Source organism: Microcaecilia unicolor, chromosome 3, assembly GCF_901765095.1.
Source record: "Microcaecilia unicolor chromosome 3, aMicUni1.1, whole genome shotgun sequence".
Taxonomy (NCBI): Eukaryota; Metazoa; Chordata; class Amphibia; order Gymnophiona; family Siphonopidae; genus Microcaecilia; species Microcaecilia unicolor.
The window spans coordinates 233,589,417-233,613,052 of NC_044033.1; the positions used below are offsets into that span (position 1 = coordinate 233,589,417).

Below are 23,636 nucleotides of genomic sequence, written 5' to 3' on the forward strand. Positions count from 1 at the left end.
GGGCAACACACTATTATGTTGAAAAATTGAGTTGAAATGTACGTTTATATTAAATAATAAATTTATTTATAGGAATGCTCCCCATTGTAAGGTCGAATTCAAACCCAAAGGTTCCAAAGTTTTTAATCTGTGGATCCATCTTTGTTCTGCTTGTAATAACAGTTTACTACGATCTCCGCCCCTGATGTGTTCTTGCACATGATCTATCACTAAACATTTATAGATGACATTTTTCTCCTATGGAGAGGGGATGATAACACCTTAAAACAATTTGTCATCTGGTTAAATTCGTTGAATCCAGCTTTACAGTTCACAAGTGTGAGTTCTACATCAAACATTCATTTTTTGGACGTCGATATAAAATTAATAGCGGGTGTTTTTCAAACAACTGTTTTTAAAAAATCTACAGACAAAAACACTATGTTACAGTACAACAGCTGTCACCCCAGATCATTAAAGGACAGCCTACCTTTTTCGCAGTTCTTGAGGTATAGGAGAATTTGTTCAGATGACAGCCTCTTTAAACAACAGGCCAAAGGATTGGCCCATGCTTTGCATCAAAGAGGCTATCCGGTGCATGTATTGAAGAGATCATTCACCAGGGCAAAATACAATAATAGATCTTTATTGTTATCCAATAACGCGAAATCTGGTAATGAAAATAGAAACTGCAAGCATACGTTTGTTGTAAAATATCAGAAGGGTGGGGAAGAGGTGGCCAAGTTGATTCAAAGAAATTGGGACATTGTACAACAACATCCTTTGTTCAATAAATCTGAGTTACAGATAGCTTTCTCGAGGGAACGTAATCTAAGGGAATTATTATGCCCGGCAGACATTGTTCCCAGAATGAAAGCGAGGGATGGAACCCACACAAAGTGTGGATCATGTTCATTTTGCGACATAATGATTGAAGGGGACAGTTTCTGCAACCCAGTGGATAATAAACTGTACAAATTGAGACATCTCACTACTTGCAAGACGGATCATGTGATATACTCTCTCAAATGCCCGTGTGAGAAATTATACATTGGCAAGACTGACAGGAGTTTGAAAAAAAGACTGAGCGAACACAAGTCCTGTATAAACTCCTTGAAACTAGGGGCTCCGTTAGTTTCTCATTGTAGAGAATTTAATCACAGTTTCGGGCATTTTCAATGTTTAGTGATAGATCATGTGCAAGAACACATCAGGGGCGGAGATCGTAGTAAACTGTTATTACAAGCAGAACAAAGATGGATCCACGGATTAAAAACTTTGGAACCTTTGGGTTTGAATTCGACCTTACAATGGGGAGCATTCCTATAAATAAATTTATTATTTAATATAAACGTACATTTCAACTCAATTTTTCAACATAATAGTGTGTTGCCCTTTAAAAGATTTAGTTGAGCTGTCAACGTGAGTCATCAGTGAGGTAGGTGACGTACTAGTTTATGATTGGATAAGGTTCCTTTAATTCCTCATCAAGTTCAGGTGAGGACGCCGAGAATTTTTTTCAGAAGATCCAGATTGATGATAAAGGCAAGATGACATGACTTGCTCTTGAGGGACAATTATGTTATAAGTTTATGAGAGCTCTATACGGTATTCATTATCGTAGTTAGACGTGATAAAGTATGTAATTACAAGATTTAGTTTTACTTTTCTTGCTTTGATCCAGTGGTCACGGCGCAGCATTCTAGGTGTGAGCAGGTTCCCTGATGAAGATATTCGAAACGGGACCGTAGGAACCAGTGCATTACCCAGTAGAAATTGGATCTAGCGCCTCACTAAGAAGAAATTGGCACAGCATTGAGAAAAAACATTTGGCAATATTGGGCAAGATAAGTGAATCAGTTCTATGCTTTTTTGATATGTTTAACAGTTTTTCAAGTCTTAAAAAGACACTTATATGATTTAATATTAAGGATATTGTAATTAAAATTGAAACAAAAAAAGAAAATACTAACAATTGAGGGTTTTTGAGTCAGTGATGACTTTTTCTATGAGCTATACAATGAACACCAATGTGTAAAAATAGCCGTAGCAGTTGAGACTTTTCCCTCATTTGCAATAAAATCTCTGCTATAGGTGTAACCAGAAAAAAAAAAAGCCACCAACGGCTTTAAAGGGTGCATCTGGTGCAGCAAGATCATATCTGTAATGTATACTCTGAACTGGTACTTGCAGTGTCTGGGGCCGACCATGAACGGATGTTTTATTGATTATTTATTTTTTAGATACTCTGCTTACCGCTAACGCAGGCAATTGTATGCTGAAACAAGCTGTGTCAGTTTTTATTCCTATTATTGATGCTGGCAGTTAAAGAATCACCTGGTTCCTACATCTTACTGTTGACTCCGCTTTTTCTATAAATGTACTCACTCTGCTGCTCCCCAGTATCTCTCCACACTCGTCCTTCCCTACACCCCTTCCCGTGCACTCCGCTCCATGGATAAATCCTTCTTATCTGTTCCCTTCTCCACTACTGCCAACTCCAGACTTCGCGCCTTCTGTCTCGCTGCACCCTATGCCTGGAATAAACTTCCTGAGCCCCTACGTCTTGCCCCTTCCTTGGCCACCTTTAAATCTAGACTGAAAGCCCACCTCTTTAACATTGCTTTTGACTCGTAACCACTTGTAACCACCTGCCTCCACCTACCCTCCTCCTTCTTGTACACAATAATTGATTTGATTTGCTTACTTTATTTTTTGTCTATTAGATTGTAAGCTCTTTGAGCAGGGACTGTCTTTCTTCTATGTTTGTGCAGCGCTGCGTATGCCTTGTAGCGCTATAGAAATGCTAAATAGTAGTAGTTCTTCCATCAAACCCTGATGAGGCCATCTTAGGCAAATTATGGCCATGTTGGGTTTGTGTGATGACATTTTATTGTACGAATAACTATTTGTTTTTACCTAGAGTGTGCATTGTATGTCTGTGTTTTCTTTTTGTGGTGTACCTGCTCTTTTTCAATCTGCACTATAATCCATTTCTAGTTATTGGGGAAGAAAGCTTTTCACCTGGGCCCCTAGCTGTATTCTTTTTCACCTGAATACTGCCCTCATGGCGTCCCATACAATTGCCAGGGCTGTTCCTTTTAAATCATTCCTCTCAAAATATTTTTTAAGGCAGTATTCCATTTCTTTAACATATTCATCAGCTAGGCAGAACTCATGACCTGCAGTGAGAAATTACTGTCTCTCCTTCCTTCCAGCTTATCCGATATGTCCACTTATTTGTTCATTATCCAGTTAAGGTCCCCTCCACGTATGATGGGCAAAGTAGTCCAACCCCTAAATTACTTCATCCCAAAAAACAGCAAAGCATACTTGTAAGAATAATATATTTCTATTCTCCAACAGTTACCTATAAGCTAATATAATAAGCAGAATATGTAAGAAAAGGGGAATTAAATATATTTGTTAAATTACATTAACCTCCACTGCAAGGTTTAAGGACATGTGCTCAGAACATAAAGACCATATATTTAACTTAAAAAAAGGTTTATTTACAGTACAGGTAATGTAATAATGTTACAAGAGAGAGGCAGTTTTTAAGAATCTTATCACAAGTGGAAATGTGCTTTTCAAGATATCAAGTCTGAATTATAAATTATGCTGGATATAGTAACTCACTTTGATGGAGTCTGCTGGTAGCTGGTTGGAAGTGATGAAACAGAAGTCTTTTGTTGCCTGGAGAATTCTTATCAGGGTATGTGTGAAGTCCAGCAGCAGAGAGAGGCAGAAGGCAGAGCGAAGAGAACCAGATCCCGAGAGAGAGAGCCGGGCATTTTCCAGTCTTTTTATATTTTCCTGCTGGACCCTAGGCTGAAGTCAGGTGGGGTGTCTGAGAACTGGCTTCATCTGGTTTTGAGATGGGGCATAGAAAGTCTTATGATGTCATTAAACATGGGACCAGTTACCGTCTGGACTTCTGCTGTGATATACACATCCATAAGGCATCGGACAGGATTACAAGAGTCTGTCTGAGGGGCTTCTTAGTCTGATAGATGGGCTTTTCAGTCTGAGTAATAGGTGGAGTTTCACTGTCTTTTGTTAGGTGTAGTAGATGTGTTGATGGGCTTAGGTAACCACCCAGCTAGTTTTTGTTGTCAGTAGTTTCCAGAGGGAAGGGGGGGAGATGAAAGCCAGACCAGTTTATCTGATTCTGTCCCAATAAGTCTTATATATATATTTTTTTTATCTGATCCAGCAAAATCAATAATTCTGACAATTAAACCCATATGATGCTACATACTAAGTTTGATATGTCCCGAGTTCTGTTGTTCAGTTAGTGCATATGCAATTGAAATCCATGTGAGCTGTCACTCTTCAGGTCTCTTTCCTTGTTGCTTTTTGGCTTGCAAATTCCGTTTTCTTTCCCAAGTTTATTATAAGAGTCAAAGGGTGGGTTATCTGGGAAGTACAATTTCAAAAACTTTGTGTACCTCTGAATTCGTTCACTCTTCCACCATATTTTGAATTTAGCTGAGTATTTCCAGTTGTATATTATGTGTGTGCAGCCTTTGTTTAACCTCTCAATATTGAATCCATTTTGGTGCTATAGTTCTGAAATAATGAAAACATCCAACATATCCCACTGAAAATTTCATAGAGCCACGAAAATCTCAGCAGTGCACTTTACATATAGAAAACCGTTTTAATGCAAGGATTTACAGCATCCATCTCGTCGTCAGTTCTCAAAGGGTTCAAAAGCCAATCAGTGTATGTAGATCTTGGTGCAGCAATTCTCTGCTCTGCTTGGTCCATGTGTTCAGCTCTGCCTGCCCCCACCCCCCTGAATTTGGGTGAGAGTATCCTATAATTGGCATTGCCCTCTTTATGTTTCAATCATTTTTATTCAAAACTTAAGAAGAAAAGTTAACATCATCATGTATGAACGTCTGATATTTTCCCCCCATGTGGCTAAACTAACACATAGTACTTCTACCCCAACAAATAGGACTTAACCTTCCCTCCCCTTCCCTTCCCCTCCCACCCACCCCCCTTTCCCTTGCTATTGCATCAAATGAACATAATAACGCAGGGTACAGGGCAATATCTAGAAGTTTAACAGTCTACTCCTGGCAGTTGGAGTCAGAGTATTCCAAAAGGGAGTCCAAGTGAGTTGGAAACGCACTCCAGTCTTCGTTTTAAAGTCTGTAATTCCCACCCTCTCTACCCGCAGTAACGTTATCATACACACATGCCACTGCGATACTGTAGGGTAGTTGTATGTAAGCCATTCTGAGAGTATTGCTTGTTTAGCCACTACAATAGCTTTGTGTACAAAAGCGGTAAATCCTGATGGGACAGGGTGTTTGAGAACAGGATGGCCCAGGAGCAGCACCGAGTCATACTTCCAGCCCGCCTTCCACATCGAAACATATTGTACTAGCTCCTTCCAAAATCGGACTATACCCTTGCAGGAATAAAACATGTGCCCGAGGGTGGCCCCCGGATCCCTGCATTTGAGGCACTCTCTCCAAGGCGAGAGTCCCATGTGAAAGGCTCTTCTGGGAGAAATGTAGAGTCAAAGAGCAAATTTGTATTGTAGCTCTTAGTGCTGCGTCATGTTCATTGTTTTGCGCATTGTAAGCACATGGGACTTGAACTGAGGCAATGTAAGGGCCATGGGGATATCTCGTTTCCAGGCAGCCAGTAACTTGGCATAGTGTAGTTCGGTAACTGTGTCCCTGATGTGCCTGTGATGGAACGTGAGGGGCACTTTTTGCTGTGCCTCTAAAGAGAATGCTGTTGCCAACTCTTCCTGGACATCCTCCGCCAGCGCCTCCCAGGACAGGGAACGTATATAATGCTTTAGCTGTGCATAATAGAACTCATCGGAGGGTGGTAGAGCTCCTGAAACGGCTTTATCTGTCCTTCACGGGTAAGTACTTGTAACAAGTATACTATCCCTTTCTCCGAGGACAAGCAGGCTGCTTGTTCTCACGACTGGGTGACGTCCGCGGCAGCCCCCACCAACCGGAAAAAGCTTCGCGGGACGGTCGGCACGCAGGGCACGCCCACCGCGCATGCGCGGCCGTCTTCCCGCCCGTGCGCGACCGCTCCCGCCAGTTCCTTTTTTTCCGCGTCTAGAGAGAGTCGTGCTTTGCCGCTCTCTCTACTTTCAGCCGCCGGAAAGTCGATCGCGTTTACGCGGATCGTTGCTCTTTTTCTATTTAGTTTTTTGTTACCGCCCGGTTTCTTTTTTCAAAAAAAAAAAAAAAAAACCTGAGCGTGTGGAGCACGCGCTCCCTTTTTCCCTCGTTTCCAGCGGGGACGCCGCGTTGCGGCCTAGTGGCCGCACGGTCGTTTTCTTTTTTCGAGGTGTGATTTCCGCCACCATCGACGACTTTGACTTCGCCGACGCGATTTTTCCGTCGATGTCCTCGAAGGTCCCGAGTGGATTTAAAAAGTGTGGTCGGTGCGGCCGGCCGATCTCGCAGACCGACACCCACGCTTGGTGCCTCCAGTGCCTCGGGCCGGAGCACAATATCAAGTCGTGTTCCCTGTGTCTCGGTCTCCGGAAACGGACTCAGGTTGCGAGGCAAGTTCTGCGGGACCGTCTTTTTGGAACTTGCGCCGGCCCCTCGACGTCGACCGGTCCTTCGGTACCGGTATCGATGCCCGAGACATCGGCACCGATGGCATCGACCCCAGGAGAACAGGTCCCGTCGGCCCGCCGGTCCGCCGGCGAGGGTAGAGGTGAGCGGCCGCGTGGGCAGTCGGCCCCGGTCACTCCCTCAGCCCGTGGTCCACGGGACCGAACCCTGTCTGACCCGGCTCCTCGAGACCGAGGGGGATCGTCCTCCTCCTCCTCCATACCTCCCGGCGCCGGTGACGCGCATCGAAAGAAGAACAAGAAGCGTCGTCACCGGTCGCCCTCGGTGCATCCGGACATCGGAGAGGAGGCGACGCCGAAGCGTCCTCGTCGAGAGGAGAGGTCCCCGTCGGTTGTGGAGGTACCGACGCGTCAGGGTTCCGGCACCTCGGTGCCGTCTCCTGGCCCCCATCAGCTTCTGGCACCGACACCCCTACCGGCCCCACCGCCTTTCCCGGCAGCGGGCCTGGACGAGTGCCTCTGAGCCATCCTTCCGGGGATCCTGGAAGGGCTGATGCGCCAGGCTGTGCCGGCGCCGGGGGTGCTTGCGCCCTCGGCGCCGATGTCTGTGGCGCCGACGAGCTCTAGCCCGGCGCCGGGGCCGTCGACATCGCCGCCGCTTGCGGCGCCGGTCTCGACCGCCACGCAGGTGGAGTCCCCGTCGACGTCGATGGAGGGAGCTCCGTCCCCGCCGGTGCGGGAGTCCACCGCTCGACGACACCGAAACCTCGGTGCCTCGACGTCGAGCCGGGCCCGGTTCAGGACTCAGCTACATGAGCTTATGTCCGATACCGAGGATGAGGCCTCGTGGGGGGAAGAGGAGGACCCTAGATATTTCTCCTCAGAGGAGTCTACGGGCCTTCCCTCGGACCCCACGCCTTCACCGGAGAGGAAGCTCTCACCTCCTGAGAGTCTCTCCTTTGCCTCCTTTGTGCGGGATATGTCTATTAGCATTCCCTTTCCCGTGGTCTCTGTGGAAGAGCCGAGGGCCGAGATGCTCGAGGTCCTCGACTATCCATCACCACCTAGAGAGTCCTCCACGGTACCGCTGCACAATGTCCTCAAGGAGACACTGCTTCGGAACTGGGTGCGACCGTTAACTAACCCCACCATTCCCAAGAAAGCAGAGTCCCAGTACAGGATCCACTCTGACCCAGAGTTAATGCGGCCCAACTGCCCCATGACTCGGCGGTCGTGGATTCTGCTCTCAAGAGGGCACGGAGTTCGAGGGATACCGCCTCGGCGCCCCCGGGGCGGGAGTCTCGCACTCTGGACTCGTTTGGGAGGAAAGCCTACCAATCCTCCATGCTCGTGACCCGCATCCAGTCATACCTGCTCTATATGAGCATCCACATGCGGACTAATGTGCAACAACTGGCGGACCTGGTCGATAAGCTCCCGCCGGAGCAGTCCAGGCCTTATCAGGAGGTGGTCAGGCAGCTGAAGGCGTGCAGAAAGTTCCTGTCCAGGGGTATCTATGACACCTGTGACGTGGCATCTCGTGCTGCGGCCCAAGGTATAGTGATGCGCAGGCTCTCATGGCTGCGTGCCTCTGACCTGGACAACCGCACCCAGCAGAGACTGGCCGACGTCCCTTGCCGGGGGGATAATATTTTTGGTGAGAAGGTCGAGCAGCTGGTGGACCAACTGCATCAGCGGGAAATCGCCCTCGACAAGCTCTCCCACCGGGCGCCTTCAGCATCCACCTCAGCAGGTGGACGTTTTTCCCGGGCCCGGCAGGCTGCACCCTATTCTTTTGCAAAGCGTAGGTACAACCAGCCAGCCCGAAGGCCTCGTCAGGCACAGGGACAGCCCCAGCGCGCTCGTTCCCGTCAACAGCGTGCGCCTAAGCAGCCCCCTGCGCCTCCACAGCAAAATCCGGGGACGGGCTTTTGACTGGATCCAAGGGAACATAGCCGCCCTCAAAGTGTCCGTACCGGACGATCTGCCGGTCGGGGGGAGGTTAAGTTTTTTTCACCAAAGGTGGCCTCTCATAACCTCCGACCAGTGGGTTCTCCAAATAGTGCGGTGCGGATACGCCCTGAATTTGGCCTCCCTGCCACCAAATTGTCCTCCGGGAGCTCAATCCTTCAGCTCCCATCACAAGCAGGTACTTGCAGAGGAACTCTCCGCCCTTCTCAGCGCCAATGCGGTCGAGCCCGTACCACCCGGGCAGGAAGGGCAGGGATTCTATTCCAGGTACTTCCTTGTGGAAAAGAAAACAGGGGGGATGCGTCCCATCCTAGACCTGAGAGGCCTGAACAAAATTCCTGGTCAAAGAAAAGTTCAGGATGCTTTCCTTGGGCATCCTTCTGCCAATGATTCAGAAAAACGATTGGCTATGTTCCCTGGATTTAAAGGACGCATATACTCACATACCGATACTGCCAGCTCACAGACAGTATCTCAGATTCCGCCTGGGCGCACGGCACTTTCAGTATTGTGTGCTGCCCTTTGGGCTCGCCTCTGCCCCACGAGTGTTTACCAAGTGCCTCGTGGTGGTGGCGGCCTACCTACGCAAGCTGGGAGTGCACGTGTTCCCATATCTCGACGATTGGCTGGTCAAGAACACCTCGGAGGCGGGAGCCCTCCGGTCTATGCAGTGCACTACTCGACTTCTGGAGCTGCTGGGGTTTGTGATAAATTACCCAAAGTCCCATCTCCAGCCAACGCAGTCTCTGGAATTCATAGGAGCTCTGCTGAATACCCAGACGGCTCAGGCCTACCTTCCCGAAGCGAGGGCCACCAATCTCCTGGCCCTGGCTTCGCAGACCAGAGCGTCTCAGCAGGTCACAGCTCGGCAGATGTTGAGACTTCTGGGTCATATGGCCTCCACAGTTCATGTGACTCCCATGGCTCGTCTTCACATGAGATCTGCTCAATGGACCTTAGCTTCCCAGTGGTTCCAAGCCACCGGGAATCTAGAAGATGTCATCCGCCTCTCCACCAGTTGCCGCACTTCACTGCTCTGGTGGACCATCCGGACCAATTTGACCCTGGGACGTCCATTCCATATTCCACAGACCACGAAAGTGCTGACGACGGATGCATCTCGCCTGGGGTGGGGAGCTCATGTCGATGGGCTTCACACCCAGGGTCTGTGGTCCCTCCAGGAAAAGGATCTGCAGATCAACCTCCTGGAGCTCCGAGCGATCTGGAACGCACTGAAGGCTTTCAGAGATCGGCTGTCCTGCCAAATTATCCAAATTCGGACAGACAATCAGGTTGCAATGTATTACGTCAACAAGCAGGGGGGCACCGGATCTCGGCCCCTGTGTCAGGAAGCCGTCGGGATGTGGCGTTGGGCGTGCCGGTTCGGCATGCTCCTCCAAGCCACGTACCTGGCAGGCGTAAACAACAGTCTGGCCGACAGACTGAGCAGAGTCATGCAACCGCACGAGTGGTCGCTCCATGCCAGAGTGGTACGCAAGATCTTCCGAGAGTGGGGCACCCCCTCGGTGGACCTTTTCGCCTCTCAGACCAACCACAAGCTGCCTCTGTTCTGTTCCAGACTTCAGGCACACGGCAGGCTAGCGTCGGATGCCTTTCTCCTCCATTGGGGGACCGGCCTCCTGTATGCTTATCCTCCCATACCTTTGGTGGGGAAGACCTTACTGAAGCTCAAGCAAGACCGCGGCACCATGATTCTGGTAGCGCCCTTTTGGCCCCGTCAGATCTGGTTCCCTCTTCTTCTGGAGTTGTCCTCCGAAGAACCGTGGAGATTGGAGTGTTTTCCGACTCTCATCTCGCAGAACGACGGAGCGTTGCTGCACCCCAACCTTCAATCCCTGGCTCTCACGGCCTGGATGTTGAGGGCGTAGACTTCGCTGCGTTGGGTCTGTCTGAGGGTGTCTCCCGGGTCTTGCTTGCCTCTAGGAAGGATTCCACTAAAAAGAGTTACTTTTTCAAGTGGAGGAGGTTTGTCGTGTGGTGTGAGAGCAAGGCCCTAGAACCTCGTTCTTGCCCTGCACAGAACCTGCTTGAATACCTTCTGCACTTATCAGAGTCTGGCCTCAAGACCAACTCAGTAAGGAATCACCTTAGTGCGATTAGTGTTTACCATTATCGTGTAGAAGGTAAAGCCATCTCTGGAGAGCCTTTAGTCGTTCGATTCATGAGAGGCTTGCTTTTGTCAAAGCCCCCTATCAAGCCTCCTACAGTGTCATGGGATCTCAACGTCGTCCTCACCCAGCTGATGAAACCTCCTTTTGAGCCACTGAATACCTGCCATCTGAAGTACTTGACCTGGAAGGTCATTTTCTTGGTGGCAGTTACTTCAGTTCGTAGGGTCAGTGAGCTTCAAGCCCTGGTAGCTCACGCTCCATATACCAAATTTCATCACAACAGAGTAGTGCTCCGCACCCACCCGAAGTTCCTGCCAAAGGTGGTGTCGGAGTTCCATCTTAACCAGTCAATTGTCTTGCCAACATTCTTCCCCAGGCCGCATACCCGCCCTGCTGAACGTCAGTTGCACACATTGGACTGCAAGAGAGCATTGGCCTTCTACTTGGAGCGGACACAGCCCCACAGACAGTCCGCCCAATTGTTTATTTCTTTCGACCCTAACAGGCTAGGGGTCGCTGTCGGGAAACGCACCATCTCCAATTGGCTAGCAGATTGCATTTCCTTCACTTACGCCCAGGCTGGGCTGGCTCTTGAGGGTCATGTCACGGCTCATAGTGTTAGAGCCATGGCAGCGTCAGTGGCCCACTTGAAGTCAGCCACTATCTGCAAGGCTGCGACGTGGTCATCGGTCCACACATTCACATCACATTACTGCCTCCAGCAGGATACCTGACGCGACAGTCGGTTCGGGCAGTCGGTGCTGCAGAATCTGTTTGGGGTGTAAATCCAACTCCACCCTCCAGGACCCGAATTTATTCTGGTCAGGCTGCACTCTCAGTTAGTTGTTCTTCGTAGGTCAATTTCTGTTATACCCTCGCCGTTGCGAGGTTCAATTGACCTGGGTTCTTGTTTTGAGTGAGCCTGAGAGCTAGGGATACCCCAGTCGTGAGAACAAGCAGCCTGCTTGTCCTCGGAGAAAGTGAATGATACATACCTGTAGCAGGTGTTCTCCGAGGACAGCAGGCTGATTGTTCTCACCTACCCTCCCTCCTCCCCTTTGGAGTTGTGTTTCATATTTTATTGCTTGTCATTCAACTGGCGGGAGCGGTCGCGCACGGGCGGGAAGACGGCCGCGCATGCGCGGTGGGCGTGCCCTGCGTGCCGACCGTCCCGCGAAGCTTTTTCCGGTTGGTGGGGGCTGCCGCGGACGTCACCCAGTCGTGAGAACAATCAGCCTGCTGTCCTCGGAGAACACCTGCTACAGGTATGTATCATTCACTTTCCTTTTCCATCTGCGGAACACCGAATACAGCCTTCCAGGTGCAAAGGCAGGGTTCCCGCATATTGGCAAGTATGGTGTAAGCTTCGAAGAAAATCCGTGTAATTTACAGATCCATTTCCAAGTTGCTTTTGCTGATGTCATTATTCCTGTATGCTTCAGTAGGGGTGGCAATGGTAATCCCATCGTGTGCAAATAGCTGCTGAAGTGCGTTTCTGGGTATAATTGTAATTCCAGTTCTGTATTTGTATGGTCCTGTGTTCTGCGAAACCGGCATTGCCCTCTTTAATGACCTAGAGGATCATCTCAGTGTCCAAAGAGGGTCTCAGTTTCTCTACAGATGTAAGGCTGGCTGAATTCAATCAAATATCTCTGTCCTTGATATATTTGAGGAGTTTGGGATTGAGCATGCCAAGCCACCATCTTGTTACTTGGATGCACTTCCTTCACTGTTGTCTGCTGCCTTGTAACTTTGCTAGATTTTGGCAGAGGCTGTGCCATTCTTGATCACCACAATTACTGCCAAATCTGGGATCTTTTCAGCCACCAACAAAGATATTTTGCTAACCCTGGCTTGCAATTTTAACCGCAGATTTAAGCAGCTCATTAGCTTGTCATCATGTGACAGATTCTCCACATACACACATACTATATCTAGTCCTGCTATCTTTTTTTTTTTTTTTTTTGGGGGGGGGGGGGGGGGATGTGGCAACCAGAATTGCACACAGTACTCAAGATGCTTTTATACCATGAAGCAATACAGAGGCAATATGATGATCTTTGCTTTTTTTTCTCTGTTCCATTCCTAATAATTCCTACACAATTCTGTTTGCCTTTTGGTTGCATTCACAGTCTGAGCAGAGTATTTCAATATATTATCCACTGGCACCTAATCTTTTTTTCTGAGTAGCAACTATAATTTTGAGTTTTTACTCCCCATGTACATCACTTTACACTTGTCCGCAGTGAAGCTCATATGCCTTTTGTATGCCCATTCTCGGAAGGCCTTCCTGCAGTTTCTATCAATCTGCATGTGATCTAACAAGTTGTTTTTTTTTGTTACATTTGTACCCCGCGCTTTCCCACTCATGGCAGGCTCAATGCGGCTTTTAATTTGGTGTCATCTGCGAATTTGACCTCGCTCATCATTCCCATTTCCAGTTAATTTATAAATGTTAAATAACACTGGTCCCAGTACCGATCCTCGTGCTACTCCTCTGTTTACCCTCCTCCATAAAGAAAAATTTGCCATTTAATCCTTCTCTCTGCTTTGGCTTTTCAACCAGTTGCCAATCCGCTGATATTCATTGTTTTATGCTGTGGATTCTTTGTTAGACTTGTCTTGACTAGCATGACAGCTCAAATGGTTAGGAACTGTCCATTATTTGTATCTGTAGAATGCTGTGTAATATGATATGTACTATACAAATGATTATGGACAGGTTTTTCCCCAGGCAGTTTTGCAGAGATGCAAATATAACCATTTTGTAAGAGTCTGTGAGCACACTGTTCTTTCTTTTCTAGATGGATGAACTGCACAAGTCAGTCAATTTATTGCACTCATTTATGGATGATGTTTCAGAATATCTGAAGAACATTTCACTGAAGCTTGGTAAGAAATGTTAGTTTTTTTAAATATAGAGAGAACACTTACATCTAGTTATCTAGTGTTAGATGATTGCTTATGATGTAACAAGCCAAAGGTCAGGAAGTTTAGAAACACTCCTAAATATACAATTACTACCTGGCAGCTTGTTAAATTTTATTTAAGGGGTATGGTGTTTTTTTTTTCTGTAGCAAGGTTTGTAGAATTTTATACCAGCATAAGTTATAGATATTATTTTCCTTCACATGCTGTCCATCCACGTAGGATACATTGATTTCTCACCAGTTTTTGCAGTAGGTGCTCAAAGATTTCCTGAAAATAGGAAAAGAGTTAAAAGTTAATAGAACTTTACTAAGATTTTTAACGTTGGGGTTTTTTTTGGATATGCATATAGATATTTATTTAAAGTTGATAACGGGGTAGGGATACCTAAACTAATATAAAGGGCCTTAAGATTATTTTCTTTATTTTGTTTGCTTCTCACCGAACTGTACATTTGTTGTTTAACCTGTGATGACAAATTTTCCTCATCCTCTTAATTGGAATTGTGTGGGTAGGTGGAAAGAAAACTAAACTGAGACTAAAGAATTGAAGACCATTTAATCAACGTAATACCTACTGTTTAATGTTCTAGGGCAATAACAACTAGGATTAAACTGAGGCAAAATATTAGACCCGTTAAAACTAATAACTAACTTTTTTAATGAAATTACATTATATATTATCAATAAACACATAATTCTCTTCTACTCCAAGCTATAAATCACCCAATATCCCAGCAAAATAATGTTTTCTTAACCCAGAGAGGCGTCTGCAGAAAAATAGAGAACTTTGAATCTTTGCTTGCTATATACGCTCCGCTCTCTTATCCCTGTCAACTGCACAGGGTCTAAAAGCCCCAGGGAAAACCTGTGACAGGGTTTTGACTAGAGTTGTACCGAATATCCATATTCGATTCAGCCCCGAATACATTATTTATATTCTGCCGAATAGTGATTTAAATTCAGATATGATACGGTACTTATAGTCCACTAACTCCCAGCTTGCTGGTTCAAAACAGATTGCAACTGTAAGCAAAAACCTAGAAAGAAACAAAATTAATAAAATGATTTTTGAAACAAATATGTTTTCCAAGCTTTTCCGAAAGCTTAATAGGTAAAGAATTCCAAACTTGGACTGCTTAATAATAAAAAGTTAATTGTAAAGACTATTTGTAACTCCTAACAATGAAGAAAAATAAAGAAGCCAAGAAATTCCAGCTCTAGAATTAGTTGGAGATAACTGTACTAGATATTCTGGACATGAGCCATCAAATATTTTATAAACCCAACATGCCAACTTAAAAAAAAAATACGGGCATTTATAGAAAGCCAATGCAGGCTAATCAGGCTCAGAGTAGCACTGTCAAACCTTTTCTTACCAAATGTCACGGCCCCAGCATGCCCTCCCGCACCACTTCTCACCTGCCTCCACTGCTGCATGCCAGGGTCACATATTGCGATGTTCCTCGAGGCTTCCTTCCACTTCTGCTACATTTCGGGCTGCCGATGCAGGCATTCCTGGCGCTCTGGGGCCTGTTGTGGGTCCTTCGGGTCTTTCTTTCGCCAGGCTGTCTGGGCGTGTGGGGCAGCCGCATTGCCTGCTGTGGGTAGGTCTGCTGGGAGTCTCCCCTGGTGACGTCGGACGTCTGCAGTTCATTTTGAGGTAATGGCTGCCACTAACTCTTTGCCTTACAACAGCTTTCTGTGCTGTTCCAGCTACTGCATCCTGCACCTGCTCCTACTTCTGCTACCAGCTCCCAGCAGCAGCTTCCTCCGCCTTCCAGATTGTAGTTAGCTGCTTCCAGCAACTTCTAGTTCCGCCTTCCAGATACCAGCAACAGCTTCCAGTGAGAGCTTCCAGTATCAACTTCTAGCCTCCAGCTTCCAGCACCCAACTTTCAGCTTCTGGCCTCCTGCCCACCTTAACTAGGGTGATTTGCCTACTGTTGGTTGGGCTGCTTTCTCCAACTACGGTCCTAGAGCCTACCATACCCGGGGCAAGACAATTTGCAAGGCCATGAGCTCAGACGAGTCACCCGCCTTGTGGCTATTACTACAACTGGCCCTGTAGCTTCAGCAGTTTCCATGCTCCATCCACAGTCTATCTGCCCATATGGATCAGCCACAGGATTCTACATCGCCACGAGGAGCATCTGCACCAGAACCCTCCAAATCTGCTTTCACTCCAGTTTCTTTTGGCATCCGTTTGGCTCCCTTTCTTAGGTATGATGGCAACCCTAAGACTTGCAGGGGGTTTATCAATCAATGCTTAATTATCTTTGAACTGCATGCCAGAGACTTTCAATCTAATTGGGCCCACGTGGCCTAAGTCATCGCACTCTTGACAGGCCAAGCCCTTGTGTGGGCTTCACCCCTCTGGGAATGGAGCGACCCAGCGCTCAACAACATAAATGCCTTTCTGGAACAATTCCAAAGGGGTTTTGAGGAGTCATGGAAGACCTCCTATGCAGCATCAGAGCTTTTATGATTAAGACAGGGAACACAAACATTGGGGAGTTACACTATCTAGTTCCGTGCTGTGCTGCAGTCACCTTGATCCCTTCCCAAGAAAGCCAGATTCTATAAGCAGTAAAAATACTAGTAAAAGTAACATAAATCATTTTCTTCTGTACTCTGCTAAATACAACATTAAGTAAGATACACATATCCATAGCAGCATGTTCCCCTCTCCATTCCCTTCTATCCCATGTGCTCAAAGTACTGGATTTCAGACGTACTGATTTTGATAAAATGGGGGAATACCTGAAGAAGGAGCTGTTGGTTTGGGAAGGCATAGGAGAAGTGGAAAATCAGTGGTCCAAGCTAAAGGCTGCTATAAATATGGCAACTGATCTTTAAGCAAGGAAAGTAAACAAAAACAAGAGAAACAGGAAGCCTATATGGTTCTTCAATCAAGTAGCTGAAAAAATAAGAGCAGAAGAGGCTTTGTTCAAGAAATACAAAAGAACGCAACAAGAGGATCACTGAAAAGATTATTGGATTAAACTCGAAGAAGCAAAGAGGGAAATACAGCTAGCGAAAGCAAAATGATGGTTAAAGATGTAAAGAGAGGTGACAACATTTTTCAGATATAATGGAGAAAGGATAGGAATGGCATTGCAAGACTGAAAGATAATGAGAATGGCTATGTGGAGAGTGATGAGGATAAAGCAAACGTGCTAAACAATTACTTCTCTTCGGTGTTCATGGAGGAAAATCCTAGAGGAGGATCGCGGCTGGAAATAGAGTGAAAACTGCACCATTTACGGAAGAGTTTATAAACAGGTTGAGAATCTGAAGGTGGTCAAAGCTATGGGGCAGGATGGGATACATCCCAGGATACTGAGGCAGCTCAGAGAGGTCCTGGCGGGACCTCTTAAAGATTTATTTAATAGATCTTTAGAGATGGGAGAGGTTCAGTAAGATTGGAGACAAGCGGATGTGGTCCCTCTTCACAAAAGTGGAGATAGGGAAGAAGTGGGAAACTACAGACTGGTAAGTCTCACGTCGGTAGTAGGAAAAATAATGGCGTCGCTGCTGAAAGAAAGGATAGTTAACTTTCTAGAAGCCAGCAGGCTACAGGACCCAGGGCAACATGGCTTTACTAAAGGAAAATCCTGCCAAACGAATCTTTTTGACTTCTTTGACTGGATGACAAAAGAATAGGATGAAGGACGTGCGCTAGATGTAATCTACTTGGATTTCAGCAATGCCTTTGATACAGTCCCCCACAGAAGACTTGTGAATAAGCTGAAAGGGCTGAACTTATGACCCAAAGTGGTGAACTGAATAGGAAACTAGTTGACCGACAGGTGGCAGAGGGTGGTGGTAAATGGAATCCGCTCGGAGGAAAGGAAGTGGAGTTCCTTAGGGGTCAGTGCTGGGGTGATTCTGTTTAATATATTTGTGGGAGATATTGCTGAAGAGTTGGAAGGAAGGATTTGCCTTTTTGCGGATGACAAGAAAATAGCCTGGAGGGAGTAGAAACAATGAGAAGGGATCTTAAAATGTTAGAAGAATGGTCGAGAGTCTGGCAGTTATAATTTAATTCACTTAATGTGCTCCAGAACAACTATATATATATATATATATATATATATATATATATATATATATATATATATATATATATATATATATATATATATATATTGTTGTTCTGGTGCACATTAAGTAAGTGAATTTATATAGGAGTGCTCTGGTTTGCATTATTATATCACCTTCTGTTTAAATAAACAAGTTATTATTTGATGCCAAGAACTGTAGAGTGATGCACTTGGGGTGCAAAAACCCAAACGAGAGATACCGAATAGGAGGGGAGAGATTAGTAAGCTCGTCTCAGGAGAGACATCTTGTGGTGTTGTTGTCCGAGGATCTGAAGGCCGTATCTTGATAAAGATGTAAAAAAGACTGGAAGCGGTGCAAAGAAAAGCTACAAAAATGGTATGGGATCTGCATTGCTAACTGTACGAGGAGAGACTTACCGACCTGAACATGTATATCTTGGAGGAAAGGAGAAATAGGGGTGACATGATACAGACATTCAGATATTTGAAAGGCATTAATCCGAAAACAAACCTTTTCCGGAGACGGGAAGACGGTAGAACTAGAGGAGTAATGTCAGGAAGTATTTTTTCATGGAAAGGGTGGTGGATACATGGAATGCCCTGCCGCGGGAGGAGGTGGAGATGAAAACTGTAATGGAATTCAAACATGAGTGGGATAAACACAAAGGAATCCTGTTTAGAAGGAATGGTTCCGTGGAATCTTAGCGGTAATTGGGAAACAAAATCAGTGCTCGGCAGACGTCTAAGATCTATATTCTGATCATGATTGAATAGATATGGATAGAGTGTAAATTTTAAGGGGCTTCGATGTTAGCTTCAGAACTTTTAGTACAAGAACAGTGCTGGGCAGACTTCTATGGTCTGTGCCCTAAGAATGGCATACCCAAGTTTGATTTGTCCTTGCCATTTTCAGGGCACAGACCATAGAAGTCTGCCCAGCACTGTTCTTGTACTAAAAGTTCTGAAGCTAACGTCGAAGCCCCTTAGAATTTACCCTCCAGCCCTTCCGTATCTATTCAGTCACGATCAGGACGTAGACCATAGAAGTCTGCCCAGCACTAGTTTTGCTTCCAAATTACCGGTGTTTCCACCGGTAAGATTCCGTGGATCGATTCCTTTGTGTTTATCCCACGCATGTTTGAATTTCATTACCATTTTCATCTCCACCACCTCCTGCGGGAGGGCATTCCACCACCCTTTCCGTGAAAAAATACTTCCTGACATTACTCCTGAGTCTGCCCCCCTTCAACGTCATTTCCTCTAGTTCTACCACCTTCCTGTCTCCAAAAAATGTTTGCTTGCAGATTAATACCTTTCAAATATTTGAATGTCTGTATCATGTCACTCCTCTTTCTCCTTTTCTCCATTATTGCAAACCATTGCAATAATCTAAATAAAATAAAATTATTGACTGGACCAGAATAACAAATAAATTACAAACGTTTCTGAGTTGGTGTATTTAAGAAAAATTGCTTTAACCACCGTATTAACCTGAGGGTACTAATGATGAGAAAGTATCTAGATAAACCTCCAAGAACCTTTTGAGACTTTATCCACTTCAAAGACAGGTATTAAGGTCTCAGTTCGATTTAACCACAAATAATCCAGGACTCAACTGTGCAAAATCCTACTGAAATAAACACTTGATCTCTGATTTCACGTTGCTTCTTTAATTATTTATGTTAAAGCTCAATGCCTATTATTTGTATTCGGTATTCAGCCGAATAATATTTTTCGTGTTTGGCCAAATAGTAAAATATGCTATTCAGTACAGCTGTAGTTTTGACTGACTTCAGAAAGACAGGCTCAATCCAACTTAGAGAACCTTCCTTTTGGGGTTGGGGGGGGGAGCAAAGTTTTTGTGCAAACTGTTAACCCAGAAAAACTTCAGACAGAAATGTTCTCTGTTTAGTAAAAATACAGAGTTTGTCTGTTGGAAACCCTATCTCTCTATCCTTCAGCATCAGCAAGTGAAGTTTATACATCTGTTCTCCTCCTTGCAGACCAAAACAGTCAAACTGGATCCACTAAGTAAAGGAGCATATGGATTTTATTCTACATGTTTCTTGAACCCAGAGAAAATAGAAATATTCTGTCCTATCCAAGTGCCTTGAACAATTTCTAATAAAGGAAACATTGAATACTGGAAGCTCAGGAATGTATATTTACATTCTTCCTATCCTCTAGTCCAGTGATGGCGAACCTTTCAGAGACCGAGTGCCCAAACAGCAACCCGAAATCTAATTATTTATCGCAAAGTGCCAACAGGGCAATTTAACCTGAATAACAGCAACGTGGGTTTTAAACTGGTTCTAGCCAGTTTAGAACACAAGTAGTAAACCGGGGACGTGCACAAAAGGGCATTTTCCTGTCACAGTAGCAGCCAACAAAAATGGTATGCAAATTAGTATTAAAATACTAATCCGATGCGATGCACTACCGTTTTCCGAGTAAGTCACTGTGGAAAACCTAACGGGAGGTCTGCACCTCCCGTTAGGTTTTTCTCGTTGGCGCTGCTGCCCTCCTGCTCGCCAGGCCTCCCTCCCTCCCAGCACCAGGCAGGCCGCAGGCCCTCCAAGCACCAGGCAGGCCGCCCGCCCTCCGTCCCTTCGAGCACAAGGTCGCCTGCCTGCCCGCCCGCCCTCCCTCCCCTTCGAGCACCAGGGCCCCCCTCCGAAATTTAAAAGTCATACCTGGTCGGGGTTAAGGCGGCGTCGGCAGCGGCAGTGAAAAGCGTGCTGGCTCCGCGCGCTTTCAGCCTTCCCTTCTGTCTCTCAAGCTCTGGTCCTGCCCTTGCGGAAACAGGACATGAGGGCGGGACCAGAGCTTGAGAGACAGAAGGGAAGGCTGAAGGCACGCCAAGCCAGCGCTTTTCACTGCCGACGCCACCTTAACCCCGAGCAGGTATGACTTTTATTCAGAGGGGGGCTGGAACTGGCTGAGGCGACGACGCGCGTGCCAACAGAGAGGGCTCTGCGTGCCCTCTCTGGCACACGTGCCATAGGTTCGCCATCACTGCTCTAGTCTCTTCATATGCTCACGATAAGGACTACACCTACAATGACAGTTTATTTGTAGCCATAAGTTCCTAGTAGCTTGGTTACAGTAAAACAAACAATAACCAGTACTGACTTGGTTTGGCCTTGTTAAGCAAATTACTGTGCTTTAGCACTCTGTGAGTCATGAGTCCCAAGTGGGTAGAGAGATTTAGTAAATGAGGTCCACAAAACGATGTGCCCCATAAACCCCAAAATAACTTAGAATCATACAGGTTAAGTAGAAATGTATGTTCTGATTAAAGAAATATGTAAAAAAAAAAAAAAGTTACAATTTCTGTATCTGAATAAGATATCATCCTCAAAATTCTTCCACACAGTACTCCTGCCTGAATTGTGCACGACTCTGGAGCGCAGAATTCCTCAGCCGTGCAGAAATCCATATGTCTGCGCTCCGAGGCTGGATGGATAGCCATCAATCCAACCCACCACCACCCCGAGCCTGGTGGGCCCTCCCCAGCCCACGGCAAAGACAGGCAGACTGGCTGTTTCCACCGTTGCCCTCCCAGGTCTACCTTTTGGTCTAGTGGGCCTCTTCAGGGGCTGGAAAGAGTGGGGTTCTTTCCTGCCGCGAAGAAGTACTCCCATGCAGCCCCTACATCATGGGAGAACGCAGGGGCGGGCTGAAAAAAAATATTGATTGCCTATAGGTGCAGGAAGGAAGCTGTAAAAAAAAAAAGTGGATGCTATATGTGTGGGTGTGTGTGGAGGGAGGGGGATGTAAAAAAATGGATTCTATATGTGTGGGTGGGAGGGGGGCTGGAAAGGTGGATGCTATGAGGGTGCAGGGAGGAGGCTGGAAAAAATATGGGTGCTATGGGTGCTGGGAGCGGGCTGGGAAAACATAGATGTATCTGTGTACGGGGGGGGGCTGTAATATTGGTTAAATTATGAAAAACTTACAGAATTTGCTAATTTTGTGCGCAGAATTTTGATTTTTTTTTTGTTTTGGCACAGAATTCTTGCAGGAGTAACACAGGATATAGATGAAATGGAGGCAATAACAAAACTATTCCTCAAAATCTATAATTTCAAAAAATATACAGGAATAGAAATATATGTCTTTAATTAATATCACACTTCTCCACTATCATATGCAATCTGTTATCTTATTGCTAAACATAATATTAAACATATTGCATCTTACATACTACAATTTCCTCTCATAAAATGTCCATATATTTTAAAAGTATCATATTCAAACTCCTCTGTTACATATTCCTTGTAATCAACACGTCACTTGTTTGGTCCCATCATACCGTATTGGATTGCTTCATAATAATAATAGTCCTTCTTCAGCCTAAAAAAGCTGATCAATTAAATGATGATGTTCATATACTTGTTTCAATGATTTATATATGAAACAACAATATATTTACTTAACTAGCCCATTGCTTATTCCGTAATTCTTTCTTTGACTGACTTGCTAGCTGTCAAACAAATAGTGTTCAAAAGGAATCTAGAATCAGAGGCATAGCCATGGGGGGGGGGGGGGGGGGTGGAGGTGGGAGTGGCCCCAGGCCCCCTCCAAACATGCAGCATCCTGTTAAATGACTAGCAAGATGCTGGAAGCCCCACCAGCCAAAAGCATTTGGTGCTCGAGCCATGTCCCTCCTCCTGGTGTTGCTGCTGTAAATCAGAAGTCAACAGCCCACATCCAACTACCGATTCTGGGACTTTTCCTTGTACGTGTTCAGTTTGTGCAGCAACTGAGCTTGCATTGGACCGTTCAAAATGTGATGGATTTGTACCTTGAGGTCCAGTAATGCAGATGGTGCTATTATTTCTTTGATATTTTTGTCACGAGTCAGTGCTATAGTTTACCTTTTTGTTTTTAAAACAGCGGTGGCCTTACAGAATGTGCCAGTTTTTCTTCAATATCTTCTTTCTCATGTGATAGATGAGAAAATCTTAAACCGCAGACAATATCTGGTGTATCCTTATCTATACGAGGCTGAAGTAAATCTTCCCGTGCAGCTGCCCTTGTTTTCATGAAACCCTGTTCTATGCACTTCGAGGGGGGAACCCTGTTCCTAAATCGTTCAATCATTGGCTTGGATTGGTGCGGATTGGTGCGCAAAATCTTCAAAATTGTTACACAGTCTGTGATTATATATGTTCATGCAGAAGCAAATTTTAATAAGTTCCAGGTCTTGCTAAAACTTTATATTTGAACAGGCTTTGGTATTGATTTGGAAGTTAATAGTGGGGTATACTAGTTGTTCTGCAGGTCTCAAGGTTTGCAATAGATGATATGAATGCTTTGTTATGACTGATTCTTGGTGTGAGTGTTTTTAGAGTTTCCTATTATATTAATGGAGTGTTTATATTTTATATATGTTTTATATTTTTATGTTAATTATCTATAAATTTAAACCGCTTTGTTCTGTAGAAGTTAAGCAGGTGGTATAAAGTTTTTTAATAAACATACTTTATTATATGAATGTTTTTACCTATAACCATCCAAAGCCACTAGATAACTTTGTTATAAATAAATACAGTAAGTGAACATATTTAAAAGCAATATGTATCCGTAAGCTAACAGGTTCTATAAAAACTTAATTTGACTTGATAACTGTTTTTTTTCTCTTGCTGCAGAACTGAGATCTTTCAAGCAAATGGAAAATTCACCTGTTCGCAAGTTCCTCAAGATTTCCAAATGTTAACAGCTTGAAAAGAAAAAAAATAAATAAAGGGTTTCCACAGATTGTTGCTCTAAGTATTTCTTCATTTTTTTTCTTTCATTGCTGTGATTTTGCTTTATCTTACTTTTAAAAAAATTTAGGGCCCTTTTACTAAGCTGCGCTAAAAAGTGGACTGTGCTATTTTTACTGCATGGGTTTCCCGCTTGCTGAGCCCTCTTTTAGTGCGGTTATAAAATTGCCGCAATTTATTTTTTTCCAGCAGTAGCTAGGCACTAATTTTCCAATTAACGT

General features: G+C 45.3%; 1 protein-coding gene across 1 annotated transcript in view; it reads left to right on the forward strand.

Annotated features, from left to right (window-relative positions):
• The window catches only part of DSN1 (DSN1 component of MIS12 kinetochore complex), a 92,594-nt gene extending 69,177 nt beyond the window's left edge, over positions 1-23,417 (forward strand). The window contains exons 9-10 of the mRNA XM_030197568.1: positions 13,455-13,542; positions 23,299-23,417. Coding sequence (XP_030053428.1) covers positions 13,455-13,542; positions 23,299-23,366 — 156 coding nt within the window. The 3' untranslated portion in view covers positions 23,367-23,417. The remainder of the gene's footprint in view (positions 1-13,454; positions 13,543-23,298) is intronic.
• Positions 23,418-23,636: the final 219 nt, after the last annotated feature.